Consider the following 20,050-nt stretch of genomic DNA (forward strand, 5'->3'; position numbering starts at 1 on the left):
CTAGTTCCTGTGACAAGTTTGCCTAACTTGCCCCCCATTATTATATGAACTCTCACAAGCAAGCGATCTTATAAGGGTAGACTGATGAGTTATTATGGAAAGGGTTCATTCGTGAGAGTATAAGTCCATGTGTTGATCAGCTTTATTAGTGCCAAAAAAGGATAAAAGTTCGCGTATGTATGCACATAGTAGGCGAATTAACCAAATTACGATAAAGTATCCTTCTCCTCTTCTGGTCTTTTGAGATTTATTAGATCAATTAGATAGTCTTTATTTTCTCGAAGATAAAATTATGTAGTAGATATTATTATATCAGAATTAGGCCTGGAGATGAGTGGCAGACAACATTCAAAACAAAGGAAGGTTGTATGAGTGGTTTGTAATGCCATTCAGATTATCAAATTGCCTAAAACCTGTATACGCTTGATGAACCAGGTTTTTAAACCATTTTCCTACAAATTTATTATGGTGTATATTGACGATATTCTAGTTTATTCTATTGATATGGTAACATATCTAGAGCATTTGAGAATGACTATAGAGGTGTTGTGGAGAAACAAACTTTGCATTAATCCAAAGAAGCGTAGATTTCTACAGAGTAATGTGGAGTTTTTGGATTTTATAGTTGGTGTAAATGAGATTTAAGCAAATGAGTCAAAGATACAAGCCATTAAAGAATGACCTATATCCAAAATAGTGGGTTAAATTAAGAGATTTCAGGGGTTGGCCACGTTTTATAAGAGATTTATTCGCGATTTAACATTATAGCTACACCTGTTATAAAATGTTTGAAGAAAGGGAAGTTTAAATGGGAAGAAAAGCAAGAAGCGAATTTTGCTTTATTAATGGAGAAGTTATCTATTGCTCTTATATTAGCCTTGTCAAATTTTAGCAAGGTGCTCGAGGATGAGTGTGATGCTTTAGTTAAAGTAATTGTGGTTGTCCTTTTTTAAAAGGAACGACCAATTAAGTACATGTGTGAGAAGTTAGAATGAAGCGTAATAGAAGTGGTCTATTTACAACTAAGAGTTTTATGCAATCTTAGGGCATTGAACTAATGGGAGCATTAACTAATTTAGAAAGATTTCATACTTTATAGAAACTATCAGGCATTAAAGTAGTTTAACATCTAAGAAAATTTGCACAAGGTGCATGCAAGAAATGTGAACAATATGCAAAAATTTACTTTTGTTTGAAGCATAAATTTTGGCAACAAACTAAACTGGAGAATTCACACAGTTGGAGAACGACTTTACTAATAACTCTAGTCAATAAAGTTATTGGCTTTGAATGCTTGAAGGAGTTGTACGCTAAGGATGGAGACTACCTCATTCGAGATGGGTATTTGTTCAAAACTAATTAGTTATGTGTGTCTCGAAGTTCTTTAAGGAAGTAAATTATCCATGAGTTGCATAGAGAAGAATTGAGCAAATATATTGGTCGAGATAAGACCAAGGCACTTCTGGAGGAGCAATATTATTATCCATAATTGAATAAAGTTGTGTGCAAGATTGTGCAAAGATGTTGGACTTGTCAAGCAGGAAAGGGACATGCCCAAAACATGGGATTATACAACCATTACCTATTATGGAGAATATTTGGTTTCATCTAACCATGGATTTTATGTTAAGGTTACCATCTATAAGGACTAATCAAGAATTTATACTGGTTGTGATCGATAAGTTTTTGAAGATGGCACATTTTATTACTTGTAAGAAGATTGAAGATGTTGCTTTAGTCGTGCATTTATTCTTTCGAGAATAGTGTGATTATTTGGTGATAATGCTAATTATCAAATTTTATTTAGCTAATGATGAAAATTAATTAATTAGATAGGGATATTTTGGAAAATATCTTTTAATGATAGCATTCAAACTTTTTAGATTAAGTAAAAAGCTAAAAACATTAGCGTAGTAACTTAATGACTTAATTGTTGAAAATATTCATTAAGTTGAAAAAATAAACAGACTTAATCACTTAACTGATTAAAATTAAGTCAATTAAGTTATTAAGTCAAAAAAACAAACAACCCCTTAGTATACCTTTCTGGAAATAAATAAAACTAAAATCCCCAAATACGTTGAAGCATGATTTGTTTTGACTTGTATGTATTATGAAATGAATTGATACAAGATTACAAGCTTATTCAAACACTTCTACGGTGCATTTATTTTCCAGGTTAGAGAGTCAACATTTGGAATAGAAATAATTGATAGTGTTTACTTGTTAAAACAGAAGTGGGAATGAAAATGAAATATATGGGGCCCAAATATTTTTGCGTTTAAGGACAAGGAAATTGATTTCCATGGGGGGTTGAGAATTAAGTTCCTATTCCTTTAACTCCCCATTTTACCCTTCTCAAATTTCATAATTTCAATTTTGTCCTAAAAAATATTATTATATTATTGTTATTGTTATTATTCTTATTTTTTTGTAACTGTTGTTGTTGTTAATAATAATAATAATTATTAATTATTGATAATAAAAATAATGATGGTGGTGGTGGTGACAATGATCATAATAATAGTAGTAGTAGTAGTAGTAATTTTAACAATAATAATAATCATTTTAAAATAGTATTTATTATTATTAATATCATCATCATCATTTTTAAAAATAATTATTTTGAATAATAATGATCACAACTATTATAATAAATATTTATAATAATCAACTAAGGTCATTTTAATGACTTGTAATAATTGATTTCGATTATAAGATAAAGAAAACACATTAACGGCAATACAACACATTTTGATTCTAATTCCTGCAAATAAAGCAAACAATTTATTATAATTCTAATTCTAATTATTTATTCTAATTCTATCTCATTCCAATTATTGATTATATTTGCTTGGAAATGGTATTTTGAAATTCAACCAAATAATACTAAATACAACATAATTTTGAATTAATAGGGTCCAGCTACAATGCACCTGGCGCATGGTAACCTAATTTTGTCTATATGTGAGTTAGCCAATATCTAACATGGAAGTTGTTTGGATGGTACGAATGCATTTCGTATGACTTTCAACTTTGATGTTAGGGGTGTCAAAAAAACCCACTCGGACCGGACCCAGGCAATCTGGTCTGGATTTTATATATTAAAAAAAGGGATTCAAGTATGAAATTCTCAAACACGGACATTTTTGGGCACAGTTCCAGGCACAACACCAAAACCCGGAACCCGGACCTGGTTTCTTAATAAATTTTTAAAAAAGAAAATATAAATACCAAAATCAAAACCCTAATACCCATATTGCCAAATCCGATCGAAACCTAATTTGAAAAGCATAAGCAACAGCGCTGCCACCGGCTGCCGCGCCTCCAATACTCCAAGCCAGCAGTAGCCACCACCCACCATCGGTATCATCTCTTCTCGCTTGCTGACTCGCTAGCCTTGGCACGCAGCTTTGCTCAGTTACTCCATCCTGAGTGCCACTATCACGACCTATAGCGACGTTCGTGCAGCCCACTTTATCGCCGTCACAGCCACCATCTCCATCGCCACTTTTTCAACCACCATCGCTTTACCATCACAACCAGTCAGCCTTAGCCACCAAGTATTGATTTTTACTTCTTAATTTTCCCTTTCATATAATTTTTCTGACTTGGTTAAAAAAATGATGAAATGACTATTATTATTTGGTGTTATACTGTTTTATAAGTGCTTATTATTACTTTTTGGATACTATGCTCGAGCTTATTTTTTATAATAAAGCATATGCAATACAGTAATATGAGCTTATTTTTTTTTATGATAATAAACATGTATAATACAGTAATAGGAGCTGATTTTTGAATTTTGATAATAATAAACATGTGTAATAGGTGCTATATTTCATTAACACAAAAATATAGCCGCAACACATACGATTGGTAATTTATAAGGAAAAATCATTAATTGTGCAGTAAACTTATACAAAGAAATATGGAAATTGACTTGCAGAAGTTTTTGGAACAAGTTTTTTGACAATCTCCTTAATTTCTTTGCCATTGTAACAGCAAAGCAGTGCAATGTCAGACAACGTGGAAATCAATTCATCGAGTGTTCCAGTTTTATCTCATAATGTCGAAGATAAAACTGATAATGAGGTTGAGGAAATTTCAGTGTCAACCGTGAATGATAAGAAGAGAAAGCAAGAAACTGGAAAAAGGAAGAAAGTCTCTTATGCTTGGGAGCACTTTACAAAAATAATGGTTAATAGAGAACAAAAGGCAAAGTGCATGCATTGTAATGAAATTTTAAAAGCAAAATACAAATAAGGGACTTCGACTTTGAATAGACATGTGGCATTTTGTTTTAAGAAGTATCAACCGAAAATAGATGAAGCACTTCAGGGAAGTGATTTTGATCAAAACATTTTACGAAGTTTGATAGCAAGAATGGTTATCATGCATGAGCTTCCACTTAGATTTGTAGAATGTATAGGCTTTCGAGAAATGATGGCACATGCTAACCCTGTGGTTAAGCCAATGAGTAGAAACATTTTGAAGAGCGAGATCTTGAAGTTATATCAAATTGAGAAGGTTAAGACTTTACATTTATTGGAGAAAAATCATGGTAGAGTGGCGATTACAACAGATTTATGGATAACTAGTAATCAGAAAAAGGGATATATGATTGTGATAGCTCATTTCATTGACAACTCCTAAAAATTGCATAGTTGAATCTTAAGGTAATTTGTTTATAAATTTTTATTTGCTTAATTTCTCTTTCAAGTTTTTTATCACTTATATTAGATTTTTTTTCAAGTTTAAATTGTTATAACATTTTGAGTTTGTGTATTTAATACTAACACTGGAATATTTGATAGGTTTATCTATGTTCCAAGCCCCCATACTGCTGATGCCCTTTCTAATGAGTTAGTACAATGCCTATTAGATTGGAACGTGGATAGAAAGTTATCCTCAGTGACATTGGATAATTGTACCAGTAATGACACAATGGTGGAGAAATTGCTGTTAAGGTTTGATATTGATAACTTAATTTCTAGTGGTAAATTTTTTCATATGACATGTACTGCTCATATATTGAACTTTGATTGTGTGGGATGGATTGCAAATTATAGAAACTAGGGTTGGAAAGATTAGAGAGAGTGTGAGTTACTGGACACAAACACCAAAAAGATATGAAACGTTTGAGCTAGCTGTTAGACAATTACAAATTAATTGTAAAAAAATTTTGAAATTAGATTGTCCTACTTATTGGAACTCTACTTATGCCATGCTTGAAGTAGATTGATGTATAGAAGTGTTTTTTCTCGATTGCAACAACGTGAGCCTCAATATAAGAGCTTGCCAAGTGATGAGGAGTGGGATTTGGCAGTCATAATGGTGGAGCATTTGAAATCATTTTACATGTTAATAGAGATGCTTTCGGGTACAAAATACCCAACTGCTAATTTGTTCTTTCCGTTGATATGTAAAATGAAATTGTCAATTAATAGGTGGTGCAAGCTCATAATGGTGGAGCATTTAAAATCATTTTATATGTTAACGGAGATGTTTTCGGGTACAAAATACCCAACTGCTAATATGTTCTTTCCGTTGATATGTAAAATGAAAATTTCAATTAATAGGTGGTGCACTGCTAATAACCTTGATATTAGGATTATGGCTGACAAAATGGCTGACAAATTTGATGAATATTAGCATGACATTCATCTTATGTTAGTTGTGGCTGTTGTACTTGACCCAAGATATAAGATGATGTTAATTTATTTTTATTTCCCAAAGATATATGGTGATACCGAAGATGAGCATATTGAGTGTGCACAAAAGCTTTGTCATGATTTAGTGAAAGAATATGAATCGAAGGCAACGGTTGTGAGTAGTGGGCAGAATGTTGGATTAGAAATTTCTCGTTCTAAATCTTGTTTGAATTCCAATAAGTATTGGGATGTAGATGAGTTTGAAATATTTCGAAGCCAAAATAAGCGTGCTACGGTAACTAAGTCGGAGTTTGATAGGTATTTAGGTGAGGAATTGTTGGATGCCACTCCGAACTTTGATATTTTAGCCTTTTGGAAGATGCACACAGGCCAAAATCCTATTTTGGCTGATTTAGCTAAGGATATCTTAGTCATTCTTGTATCCACCGTTGCCTTTGAGTAAGCTTTTAGTACTGGGGGTAGATTTTTGAGTCCGCATCATAGTAAACTTCTTCCTGACACTTTGGAAGCCTTAATGTGTGCTCAGAATTGGATTTGGGCTTCTACTTCTCGAGGTATACAATTATTTTAATTATATTTTAGTAGTATTTGTTCACTTAAAATGCTTTGAATCGTAATGTGTAATTTTTATTGTTAGGTGGAGTTCCAGAAGATGAGATTTTTATTGGGAAGGAGGTAATTTCTGATGCTGATGATGGGCCACAAGCGTCGAGCAGCATGACATGACCTTTTTTTTTGGGAATTAAACATGAACTTGTTATTTACTTATTTTACATGGGAGTATTTTGAGACTTTTTTATGAACTATTTTTTCATTTGTTGAACATTTTAGGATTTTTATACGTTGTATTGGTAATTGATATCATAATTATGAACTTATGATATGTTGGATGTTATTTAGATTTATTTGGTGATTATTTTGTTGTTTAATTTAAATTTTGTTGATATAGATTGAATGAATTTAGATAGTAGAAAGTAGATTGAAACAATTTTTATTTATTATTTGTGTAAAATTTGCATTGTTAGTATGTTATAGGTAGTAGAAAGCGCAGGAATTTAGGTTAGAAATCTTAATGTGTTATTTAAATTTTTTAAAGCTTGAGATTTATCAAATCTTATAGTATGATACAGAAGAAACGTGCATGCATGTTGCCTATTGTCTATTGACAATACATAGGTGTGTTCAATTGTAGATATTTGACTAAGAGAAATGAAATAATAAAAATAAAAGAAGAATTTAGCACATGCGGGCCGCACGTAGAAAATCCAGGCTTAAACTCGGGTCCGGGTAGCCATTTCACTCATCTGGGCCGGTCTGGGGCAGCACCAAACCCGGACCGGACCCAGGGTTTTGCCAAGCTTATTTGATGTCCTCATCATTTTCTAGAAAAAAAAAAATCAAAAGTTTTATCTTAACTCATAATTTTGAATTGTTTGAAATTTGTACATTTTGATCAATTAACCTATAATTTAACTATTAAAATTAGGGATACGTGTGAGGACAATAATTTATAAAAATAACTTTTAGTACAAATTTTTTTAGAAACAACATAATTTCTATTTAATTTATAATAAATAATTTAAATATGCTTTTCAGAAACAATATAAAATCTATTTAATCTACAATAATTAATTTAAATATTCATTAAAATATTAATTTACTAATAATATTAACATATGACCAAATAATAATGTCAAAGGTTTCATAATAATCATCTATGGTCTAAGATTCAAGTGTGAGTAATATAACATGTAGGACTTATATGTTAAAATTTTAAAGTCTAATTTTCTCAATTTTCAATAAATAAAAAGGAACTACACTATAAATAGCCAAAAATAGGGTTCGGTGCACTCGAGAAACCATACCATTTTCCGATTGTTTAGAAATTGTACTTATAATGTAAAAATTGAATTAATAATTTTAAAAAACCATATCTAATATACATTTGGCGTTTAGTTTGACAGATATAATTTTTTTTTGAATTTTTTAATTAACAGACCATTTTTGTTGAAAAGATGATTATAAAGTTTTACCCAACACATAATTGTCTTCAGAGGGGAGAGTGAGGTGGATTATACGCCATTGATGACTAAAGTTTAAAATATAATTTTTAAATTATAGTAAATGTTAGTTTGGTCTTCATATTTTAAGAATAATATTATTAGGATTTCAATAATTGAGTCTTAATTAATGTAATACTTATTATTTAATGACCGAATATTAAATTTATTAATTATGAAATTTAATTTTCAGTAGATGAATGACAATAATAGTATTAAAATCAAAATAATAAATTTTTGAAAAAAAAATGATGATGCCCACCTCAACCTATACAATAATATGTAAAGATTGAAATGTTTTACTAAATATCTTTAAAATTTGAATTAGCGACATTTTTCTTAATGAGAATGATGTGGAGTTTATTGATAGGGTGCATAACATTTTTCTTGAAAAAAAATATAAGGGAAATATTTGAAAAACTTGGTTAAATTTCAATTTATTCTCATTTGTGGAGATGCTAAGCTAATAAAGATCTCGAAATCCTAAATATTTAAATGTCGTTATATCCGAAATTCCTCAATAAGGTTCCGTCCCATCCTGTCTTTCTCGGCTCCCAATACAGTTAAGTATTCTTCTAGCTTCTTTTTTATTTTTTATTTTTTAATAAAATATTAATTTTTTAATGAACAATACTACACCTTGTCCGAATCTTTCCACTCAACAACCACAATCCATCTTACCTAGACATATTACTGACTGATGAATTGAAGTCCTGAGAGAAATTATCTACCGTCCATCTGTTTTTTCAATTTTTTTAAAAATATACAATTCTTTTTTTTTGAGTTGGAATCCACTTAAAGTTACATTTCTTCACTTTTTTACTTCCATTTGGAGATTGTTAAAAAAACTAACGAAATATTATTTAAATGACTTTTTTATCCTTAAATGTAAAAGATAAATTATCCACTGACCGCTTATTTTTTCGTATTTTTTTAAAAATACACAATTCTTAATTTTTTTTTACTGAACTCCACTTGAAGTTATATTGTTTTGCATCTATCCACCACTGTGTCATTGTGAAATGATAATTTTACCCTTATGATGTGAACAAAGTTCTAACGGTATTATAACGAGAGTGGACCAATGAAAAAAATGTTAAATTCAGGTGGAGCGCTGCAAAAAAAAAAAAAAATTTGTGTATTTTTGAAAAACCGTGAAAAAACAGGTGAACGGTGGATAATTTCCCAACTCCTGAAGAATAATATAAATAAACAAGATCTAACATCAATTGATTGTTAGATTTTCCATTGAAGCTTGGAGAAACAATCTTTCACATTCTAATAAACGAAAGTTTGATAAAATGGCCAACCGTGATACACAAATCGTGCCTGATTCACGTCCCATGGTTGGAGGAGATGGTGCTCATAGCTATGCAAGCAATTCTGCCTACCAGGTTCTCTGTGTGTGTGTCTATATTGTATATATATGTCATATATTTTTGTTCCTTTTTCATCTACGAACTTCTTTTAAATTTTCTGGTTCATATAATATATATGTATCAGTACGCTATTTGGGATTTGACTGAATGATTTTCAAGTAATTTTATTTAACTTACCACAATCTCGAAAAAGTAAGAGACTAAGAAAGATGAAAAAAATATATGATATATTATTTGACATCATATCTGAAATGTAAAGTATATCATATATATATATAGCATCAATGCAAAACATCATTTTTTTCATAAGTTTTTAACTAGGGTTAGAATTATGTGGAGGTCTAGAGGCCTGATCTCCAAATGAAAACCAATTTCAGTAAAAATAAATGATTGAATTAAAATTTACCAACTTTTAAGTGTTATATTTTACGTTTTGGCCCCATTAATTTAAAGGTGTTTTGTAGCTTAATCAAGTTTGTGATTTCTCTTCTATCAAAAAAAAAAAAAAGTTTGTGATTTCTCTATTATAACTCTCATGATGGACCCTCTAAGGTTTACTGATTTCGTGCTATAGCGACAAAAATTTATAATTTCTAAATTTTAGTCCAATCGAAATCCTGTTTCATTGCACAAGATTCTCTCAGTTTTACAATTGTATATCCTGTTTATATATATATATATATATTTTCATTATAATAGTTCCTTTCAATTTTACTGATTTATGTTATAGTCTATTCAAGTTTATATTTTACGTTATGACCCAAGAACTGCGGTCACTGGTCTAAACACATATTGCACAAAAGAATTGAGATTAATCTATTGCTGCAGGGAGGACCTGTCAAAGCTGCTAAGGAATTAATCAAGGAAGGCATAATTGATAAACTTGACTCGAAGATCTTGGGACTTAATGCCGTTCCAAACACATTTCGCATAGCAGATTTTGGCTGCTCCACAGGACCTAACACCTTCATTGCTGTGCAAAACATAATAGGTTCTGTAGAGTTGAAATTTCAACATGAATGCCCTTCAGCCATTGAATTTCAAATGTTTTTTAACGATCACTCTGATAATGATTTTAACACACTCTTTAAATCTCTCCATCAATCACGGAGTTACTACGCTGCCGGCGTGCCGGGTTCTTTTTACAGTAGCTTGTTTCCTAAGTCATCTCTACATTTTGTACATTCTTCCTATACCCTGCATTGGCTCTCCAAAGTTCCTAAAGTTGATGGGGTGGAAGGAAGTATTCAAACCAGAAGATTTGTAAATGAAGTTATGGAGGCATATGCAGCTCAGTTCAATAATGACTTTCAGACATTTTTGAATACTAGAGCACAAGAGCTTGTGCCTGGAGGCTTAGCTGCTTTGGTCGTGTTTTCTGTACCAGATGGAATCCCATTGGTTAATAATGCTGCAGGTGCATTCTATAATACTTTCGGATCTTGCCTAGTTGAATTAGGCAAGATGGTAAGTGCTGAGTGAACATTTTTATTTGTAAATAAACGTGTTATGATTATATTGTCTTGTTTGTACATACATCCGATCCAATGAGTCTGATATTAAGACTTGAAATGCTTTATTCCAGGGAATACTAAGCGAAGAAAAAATGTACAACCCGACTCCCAAAGAATTGGAAGGAATTATCCAAAGAAATGGAAATTTTACCATTGAGAGAATGGAAAAAATGACTAATCCCAAGCAGCAAGTATTATGTAGTGCCAGTGATTTGGCCGTTGCTATGAGAGCTGTGTATGAGGGACTCGTCAAAGAGCACTTTGGAGATGAGTTTGTAGACAAAATTTTTAACCATTTTGCAACAAAGGCTGAAGAGAATATTTCCATCATTGGGCAGAGAGTACAGGACAGCATGATGGACTTATTCATCCTACTCAAACGCATTTAGGGTATATTTGACATCGAGGGCAGAGAGTACAGGACAGCTATGAGAGCTGTTTATGACTTTTTAATTTATAACTGCTTCGGAATAAAAGCACTTACACTAATGCGTCATACCTTCAAAGTTGCACAGCACACGACAATTACAGCCATACCCTTGCTATATCTACTAATCTGTTATGTTGTGATTTCATCGTAAGTTTTAGTATTTTCGTATTAATGTTTTACGTTTGTTTCTCCCTTTCTCCCTCTTTTGTTTTTCATTTGAAGAAAGAATTAATACAATATTATGTATGCAATTTTTTAGGAAATTTATAATCAACATTTTTGCCAAAACTAACTTGCTGCCTCTCAATGATTATTTTTTATTACAATAGTTTTTCTGATGGGATGCATCACTTGCACAGCAAATATTAGGAAAACATCAAGTGAAGGATTTTGGTTCAATGCAGGTTAAAATCAAAATTAAAAACATAAATGAGGACAAAATAAAATATCTAAAAACTAAGGTAACCAAAGTGTATATGTTTCCAGAAAGATATATATGCATTTTCCATCACAGCAGAGAAAATGGATAAGGATGTATTCAACATAGTTTATCTGCAAATACATCAATATCTATGTTTATGATGGATGTTAAATCACTAAAAAGGTAAATTATGGAACTTGTAATTTGGATTTAACTTAGCATTTACAATCAAGGGAAAGTAATTTTCCTCAATGACTCTACTATGGAAAGAGCAAACTTGGTAACTCAAAAATTTTAGTGGACTTAGTTTAAATTCTCTTTCTTAAAAATGGAAACTATTCTCTCAAAGATTGACAAATAAACTTAGGAGAGATACATTAGAGATTTCATGTCAAACCAAATGATAAAATTAATATTGATCATCTTATTTCTTTATTTTTTCTTTCCTTTTTCTTTTTCATTTCTCTCATCTCCTCCCATTTCTTCTAACCAAAACATACATTAAATACTAATTTGAGTGATGTTTTGGCAAATGCCTAATAGGTACTTGAAGCTTTTAGGAATTTAAAGATGATGAAGGACAACTCAGTCACTTCAGGTAGGTAATTATGAAGTAATTCTTTACCTTGATTTCCGTATTAAAAATGCTCTTGAAAAAAAAATTGGTATTCAAAATTTACCTAATATAACTTTTGGCATTAGTTAGACTGACCTCAAAACTCAACTTGAACGGTCTTAATTAACACCATTTTATTGGTTAAAAGGGGAAATTTTAGAATACATCAGAGGTATCATGTCAGTCATACAATAAGAAAATAATATTATGACATGTATGCATTTATTTTAAAAAACTATCATGCAAGTAGTGGTTACATTAAATTTAATTATACATGTCATACATGCATCAATTGGTTGTAATACATCTGAAGTATTCTAAAATTTCTCAGTTAAAAGATACTTACAAAATTCACCTAACATAGAGCTGTCTCTGGATAGGAGAAGATAATTCCAATTTCAACAACTTCATTTTTAGTCTATTAATGATTCATCTTAGTTTCTTTGACTTCGATAAATGCAAGCTTGGTTTTCATTGGATGTTGGATACATAATGATTTGTTTAATGGTGAGAATATTAGCACCCTAATAAGTACTTGAGCACCCCTTCCATCCGAAACACTCAATTTCTTAAAATTTTAGAATTTTACCTTTCACTGGTAAACTCTCAAAATACAAAAATTATCCCCAAATCTCTGTTATTATGCATTTTTTTTTCATAGATTGAAAAATCATCACAAACCTCCCTTTTTTTCTTTTTACATGCAAGAACTCAGTTTAAGTGTTTTTTTCCCCCATGAAATAGCTAAATTTGTTCATATGAATAAATTGAGTTTTTTTTCCCCTAATCTCATTCCATGTGAATGTTTAGGGTTATTGAGTGAATAAACTTTTTATTTGTTTTTAATAATCTGCCATCGCGAACGTATTAATTCTTATGAGGATTTAGTACGCTTACCAAATTTAGTCAAAAGTTAATTAAAGAAAATAATGTGTAAAAATAAATTGTATAAAAATAAAACATACTGAAGGATTTTTACGTGATTCAAGATTCAAATCCCTATGTCAACATAGCCTCATTCACGAATCAAGTAAGTTCAAAACATTTAAAAATTACAAACTATTAGAACCTTACACAATATGAGACTTCCTCTCAATGATTGTCGCCACCTTTTTATAATCTCACTAAGTGAACACTCTATAAGTCTTGAAATAAAACAGTATGCCATCTCGCTGTAGACTTCCTGTACTATGAGCATACAATCCTTTCCCTTGAAAAGGCTAGAGATAATGTTTTCCAAATCAAAGAATGATCCCAAGGTTGTCACCTCTATAGAATCCCTCTGTTGCTCCGATGACCTTCACTCTTGCAAATATAAAATAATATTAAAATTATTTTAGTTACCATATTCAAAGGGTTTTATAGTAATATATTATTTATGTTTAAAGTAATATTTTCTTCATTTTTAAATGTTAAAAATAACTTAATATTATTGTTTATATTTGAAATAATAATAAAATATTAAAAAATTATATCCATTTTAGTAATATATATGCATTATTATAAAGTTTTAAAATAAATCTTGGGGTTAAATAGATTTTACAATGAAGAAAATATCTCCCTATTAATAATATTAAAATTATTTTTTACATAATATTCAAAATAGTTCTAATTTTAATATTATGTTTCTATTTATTATTAAAAATTACTTTAATATAAAAAGTTTAATAGATTGTAAAAAATAAAAAAATATTTTTTAAATGTTAAAATTATTTTGAAATTTATATATTATTGTATTTGTTTTAATGCTAATTTTCTATTTATTACAAAATTTTAGAGTCGATTTTTTTGGGTTTATAGAGCTAAAGGATATTATGGTCAAAAGAGGGTCTTGGTGTCCATTTGTTGAAAACTTGGGAGTCTTAATGACCATTTCCCTAGACCTCAAGGGTGTAGGTGTTCTTTTTCTAATTTTTTTTATAATAAATACAAATATAATAATAAAAAATATAATGCATATTTATAAATTATTTTAATGTTAATTAACATTATATTATATATATATATATATTACAAATTGAGATTTTGTACATTTTCTTCCTTGTTTATATTTATCGGTCAAAATTTTTGTCTCTACTGATTTTATTTTTATTCTTTTATTTTTTTGCTATGCCACTAAGTCCTCGCATAATATATACTAGTATTAACTAAACAAATACTATGTAAGCACGTTAGTTTTAATTTTTTAAGATGGACTGGATGGTGTGTAATATTTCTATAAGTTTGAAATAAATTTTAAGAGACCCGGGATTCGAACCCCATATGTGTATAAATATATGTGTGGATTTTAAATAAATATTAAACTTGAAATTTTTAATACATTTTAAACTTAAATTGTATGCATTTAATTAGTCTAATAGGAACATATTCATAATTGATCTGAATGAGAAAGAAAATATATTCTGAGATTTTTGAAACTGCTCCCACTTCGCTCTTAGTGGCTTCCACCACTATGAAAACTCATGCTATATGAGATCTACATGAATTGGAAAATATTAACAATTAATCTTGTTCCAATTTAAAAATATCTATCGGAAAGAAAATTAGCTAAGCACTTTATTTCGAAAAGAATGAAATTTTACCATGCTAATTGTTAGAGTTTGTTTTACATTCCAATTATTAGACTCATTTTTTATTTTTTATTTTTTGTGTGTGTGTATGTATGTGTATATATTTTAAAGTTTGAGTGTTTGACAGGGCTCAAATTAAAATTTTAACCTTATATCTATTTAAAATTCAAACTCAAATAATCAGATAATGAAAGCTCCTTGAGAATACCACCGCTCAAGTCGCTAAAGGCAAACAAGTAGTATAACATAATACGATTCAAACATACCAAAACAATCATTGCAAGAAAAGGAAGGAATATAATTTATTACAAAAATGTAATTAGGGACCAAAATGTAAATGTTTTAAGAAATTTAAGATACATTTCTCAATTAATCCCATTGCAATATCTAACAATTCTATGACTTTCAATAACTCCTCACTTTATTCAAAAAATAACTTCAATTCACCCCATGATATTAAACCCCTAACATTATTGAGGGATACATAAAAACACAACACAACATAATAAACAATTATTGTAAGCAGCAAAAAAGCTTCAAAAAACAGTGCCTCTGATATTTGTTAAAGGAATTTGAAATTCTCTTTCCCTTCTCAGCGTAGAAAATGGATAAGGAAGTATTCAATATAGTTCAACTGCAAATGCAAAAGCATATAATTTTCTATTAGAAGTTAAATCAGTCAAATAGTAAAACTGTAACTTGTTTGTATTTTTGACTCAATATTAACAACTGAGGTAGAATAATCACTTGCCTTCCAAAGGTACATGTAAAAACTAAATTGTGATTCAAAACTGTCAAGATCAACTTTTCGAGATCGAAGCCACACCATGAAAGCAAGTATGCTGTGACCAATTATCTGCAAAAGTTAAAATATTTAAAAGAAAAGTAAAAATATTCATTTAGTTATATTTTAATTTAAATTATTTAATTTTTTATATTTTAAAAAATATAAACACTTATTTCAATAAAGTGTATATATTATTTTTGTGAGCGTTGTATGTCTTTTACATTTTTGCACAAAATATACCAAGGGGAAATTTAATTCTTACAGTAACAAGCTTGCTAATTATTGAAGATGAGGATGATCCAGCTATTATAGCACCTCCATAACCAATTAACATCAGATTAACACAAAGCGGAAGCACCTTTTCATGGGGGAAAAAAAATTGTTAAGACAATTATTATTATACGAACAATGATTTATTAAGTTGAGATAAGGCCGGCTCACCTTATTTCTTTTTTAGATTGACGGAAATGAAGTATTATGTGACAATGATATTTGTTAGTCCAACTACGAATAAAATATTATATGGTAATGTTATGCTACACTAACTTTTTCTTTCCCCAAAAGAACACAGAGTGTCTGCATGCCAAATGCTTTGTCCCCTTCAACATCAGGCAGATCCTATTCATAAAATAAAATCACATAAACAAATAAATTAGTTAAGGCATGATTTCACTAGGTTTTAATGTTTGGGTATGTGAGTTAAATTTCTGAAATTATTACCTTGAGAAGTCCATTTACAAATGCAAAGATGGACATAATAGCGGTTGTGAATATAAATGATCTTGTCATTATAAAAGGTCTACCAAGCACGTATGTCTGTATATGTGTATCAAATTAAAACATTTAGTAATAAAATTACAAGAAAATACAAATAAAAATGAAGTAGATGATTAGTTTGAAGAAATAATCCCACATATATACCTGGCTGTGAATGAAGAAAGGTATTTGAAGTAAAAGTCCCATGAGAATAACGAGAGTGAATGGAGCCATAAATGTGTGTGATTTCCATCTAAGAAAGGGAAGCTGCAGCCAAGATTAATTAGAAACAACCAACAAGATGATTAATTAAGATTTTTTATTTTGTTTTGGATTAATTTTATTTTAATTTCCGTTAAAATATGTTAACTCACTGGGAGGGAATAAGCACATCCAGTTAGAAACCACAAAATTTGGGCCCAAAGAAGTGCTGGAGATCCGGACATCACCCCCATAGCAAGACTCTGATAATTGAGATCAGATCAATCAATTAAACGGCCATCGAATTCATTGTATGCAAATGAACTTAGAAATAAAATTGTAGAATCTTTTGTAGGTATAGTTGCTTACCATGAGTGTACATCCTACACAAATTGCGATTGCAGTTCCCATGGACAAGTCTCCGGAAGCAAGGGGCAGATACGGCTTGTTAATCTTCAACAATATTCATTTGATTTATTAGTTTTTTTCTTTAATAAAAAAATATAGAGGGGTAGACAAAGCCTAAAATTAATTTTAAAATTCCTACCTCCTAAGATTCTAACTTTAGTGGTCAGTCAAAATAAAACTGCTTCAAAATACTGAGCTACGTCCGTAGGATAGTTGATTTATAAGCATAATACTAATTTCAGTTAGGGGCTTAACAGAGTAGTTTTCATCCAGTTTTTTTGACTGGTCACTCAAGTTTAATTCACTGAGGAAGTATAAAAATAAAATAATTGATTTGAGTTTTATCCAACCCCATACCATTTTAAAGAAAAGTCTAATATGAAACAACAATAACAAATGATAATAATATTCGAAGAATAATTTATACATATACAGATTCATAATAAGCATATACGTACATATATATATATATACCTTGTCTATTTCAACATCACAAATCTGGTTTATGGCACACAGGAAAACGTTCATCAATATTGTGGGAACTATGGCCTGAAATGTCAAAATGAATTAATGTTAATTCAAGTTATCATTTCCGAGTACCTAATTTTAATTTTATTGAAATTATCTTTACCATAATTATTCCCGTAAAAAAATTAGGAGTCACATCAGAAAGACTTTGTATTGGAAGCAAGGACACTGATGTTACCGCTACAATCTGTCAAAAGAAAAATTAAAAAAAAAATCGAAACTCAAATCTCCAAATAAAATCTACAAAAACGACAGACCATCATTATATTAATTAACAAGCAACTCACAATGTTAATCCAAGCATAAGGACGGGTTAAATGGGCGATTCCATTCAACTTCCTCTTGAAAACTTCCAAGAAGCTTGGAGTTGCGGCCGCTGTATGATTATTCTCGGATTGTAATGCATAGCCATCTTGTAATGCCAAAGGAACTAGGTGCCCGTTCGATGGTTTATGATGATTTCTATTGCTAATTATGCCCTCATTATTGAGTGCAATTTTGATTTGATTGTTTAAACGAAATGAACTTCGTGACGAGCATTCGATTATTGAGGACTTTCGTCTGTATGTCAATGGAGGTTGAAATGATTTCTGTTGTAATGGATGGTTTTTTGGAGAGAAGCTTAAACACTGCATTTGAAGCATATTTAATAATTGGGCTGTTTCTTGCGGAGTATTGAGTCCTGGCTTGTGTATCATGCAATGAGTTTATATAAGTTTGCTGTCAAACACTCATTATATATAGACATACGTTCGGTGTGCTACAAAGGCAAAACTTTCTTGACCAGAAGTTGAAAACAAAAATATGTTTGGTACACTGGAACTTACCTTGCAATTAAAAATTTATTCGCTGGCCCATCTAACCTCATTACTTTATTACTCACGTTTATATCATTTTATCTGGTTTTAAGTTATAATAAATATAACTTACGCAAACCCTACAATTAATGGTGAAAGGAATTTACATTTATCGCAAATAAATGTAAGTAATTAAAAATAAAAAAAATTAACAACTTAATTAATTTTTGAAAAAATTATTTATCATTACTGTTCACAGTTACTGTTTATAGTTACTGTTTACTATTACTCTTCATTCGTATAAAAAATATTAATTTTTCAAAAACACAATAAATTACAGAAAATAAATGACACGGAGATTTTTACGTGGTTTAAATTAATCAATCTTGCATCCACGAGACCACACCTAGATGAAAAGAAATTAACTAAGTTGAGATGTTACAACTTATGAATTTACCAAACTTAAGACTCTCACTTATAGTTTATCACCAGACGGTTTACTCAACCTTAAACTTAATAGCTTAACGTGATCTTCACATTCTTAGTTGGTAGTATTTCATTTTGTTTAGAAGTGCAGTAGTTCATTATGTTAAGAAGTGTATTACTTATTATCTCTTTCATTATTTACGGTAGTTGTAACGTGCATATATTGTAACACTCTATAGCAATACAAAGCAGTTCCATGCAAGTTTAATATGGTATCAGAGCTCTCTCTCTCTCTCTAACAAGAGTAAATCGATCCTTTTTCTTTTCTCTCACCATGGCCACCGAACCCTCAACCATCTCCAATCTTTCACCAGCCAGCCAAAGTCTCCACTCATCAAATAACCAAGCCAATGATTGTGTTTCAATCAACGCCGCTGCCCAATTGCCTATACGGCTTACACCCGAAAATTATTTTACATGGAGAGCGCAATTCCTCTCTTTAGCTTTTGGCTATAATCTGACAGGTTACATTGATGGCACATCTGAGTGCCCTTCTCAGTATCAAACTGGCAGCAATAATGGTCCGCCTACCATCAACACAGCCTATACCTTATGGAAACGCCAAGATCAGTTGATCTTTCACTCCATCCTAGCCTCCTGCACCGAAAGAGTTGCCCCACTCATAGCTAGTTCCACAACATCCAAGCAAGCGTGGGATAAGCTTGCACGGCTATACTCCAATCGTAGCCGTAGTCGTGTTATCTCTCTTAGAGAACGACTTGCACGACCTCGTCGTGATGGACAACCTGTTGCCAAATATTTAAATAACTTACGTTCTATTTCTGATGAAATTACTTTGATTGATGTTCCTGTTACAGATGATGATCTCGTGGTACAAATTATTAATGGCGTAGGAAAAGATTTCAAAGAAATTATTGCTGGTGTTCGGATCCGTGAGATACCACTTTCTTTTGATGAGCTATATGAAAAGCTTGTAGATTACGAAGATATGTTGAAGCGAGAGGAAAAATCCACAGACACGACTATCACTGTCAATGCCGCAGTCAAACAGCAGACAACAAACCGTGGCCCTTATCAGAACTAGAGAAGAGACAGCAATCCGAGATTTAATAATGATCCTAATCGTGGGTATCAAAATCAAAATGGCAACAACAGAAATTATCATCGCAACCCACAAGGCCAGTATCGTAACAATGGAGGATATCAAAAGAAGCAGCCCACCGGGTACCAGGGCTACTGTCAACTTTGCGGTACCAAGGGCCATGCAGCACGGGATTGTCTAGATTTTACCTCCCACAAAAACAGTCCGACTATGAACCACGCAGCAACCACAGGCACATCCAACCCCAATTGGTTAGTCAACAGCGCCACCTTACATCATGTTACAGGAGATCTCTGAAATTTGAGCACTCATAGTCCTTACCATGGTTCTGATTCCGTCATTGTTGGTAATGGCATGGG

General features: G+C 31.0%; 2 protein-coding genes across 2 annotated transcripts; one reads left to right on the forward strand and one right to left on the reverse strand.

Annotated features, from left to right (window-relative positions):
• Positions 1 to 9,036: 9,036 nt before the first annotated feature.
• On the forward strand, positions 9,037 to 11,017 carry LOC102627044 (loganic acid O-methyltransferase-like). Its single transcript, XM_052441062.1, has 3 exons — positions 9,037 to 9,129; positions 9,943 to 10,581; positions 10,700 to 11,017. The coding sequence occupies exons 1-3, from the start codon at positions 9,037 to 9,039 to the stop codon at positions 11,015 to 11,017; spliced, it is 1,050 nt and encodes a 349-aa protein (XP_052297022.1).
• Positions 11,018 to 15,098: 4,081 nt separating this feature from the next.
• On the reverse strand, positions 15,099 to 17,989 carry LOC107176028 (coumarin 8-geranyltransferase 1b, chloroplastic-like). The gene is made up of 11 exons (XM_025096547.2): positions 17,633 to 17,989; positions 17,449 to 17,532; positions 17,292 to 17,366; positions 16,779 to 16,862; positions 16,583 to 16,672; positions 16,374 to 16,475; positions 16,173 to 16,268; positions 15,999 to 16,070; positions 15,715 to 15,810; positions 15,417 to 15,521; positions 15,099 to 15,299 (listed from the first exon to the last, which is right to left on the reverse strand). The coding sequence occupies exons 1-11, from the start codon at positions 17,987 to 17,989 to the stop codon at positions 15,258 to 15,260; spliced, it is 1,203 nt and encodes a 400-aa protein (XP_024952315.2). The 3' UTR covers positions 15,099 to 15,257.
• Positions 17,990 to 20,050: the final 2,061 nt, after the last annotated feature.

This window comes from Citrus sinensis, chromosome 5 (assembly GCF_022201045.2).
Source record: "Citrus sinensis cultivar Valencia sweet orange chromosome 5, DVS_A1.0, whole genome shotgun sequence".
In the NCBI taxonomy this organism is placed as follows: domain Eukaryota; kingdom Viridiplantae; phylum Streptophyta; class Magnoliopsida; order Sapindales; family Rutaceae; genus Citrus; species Citrus sinensis.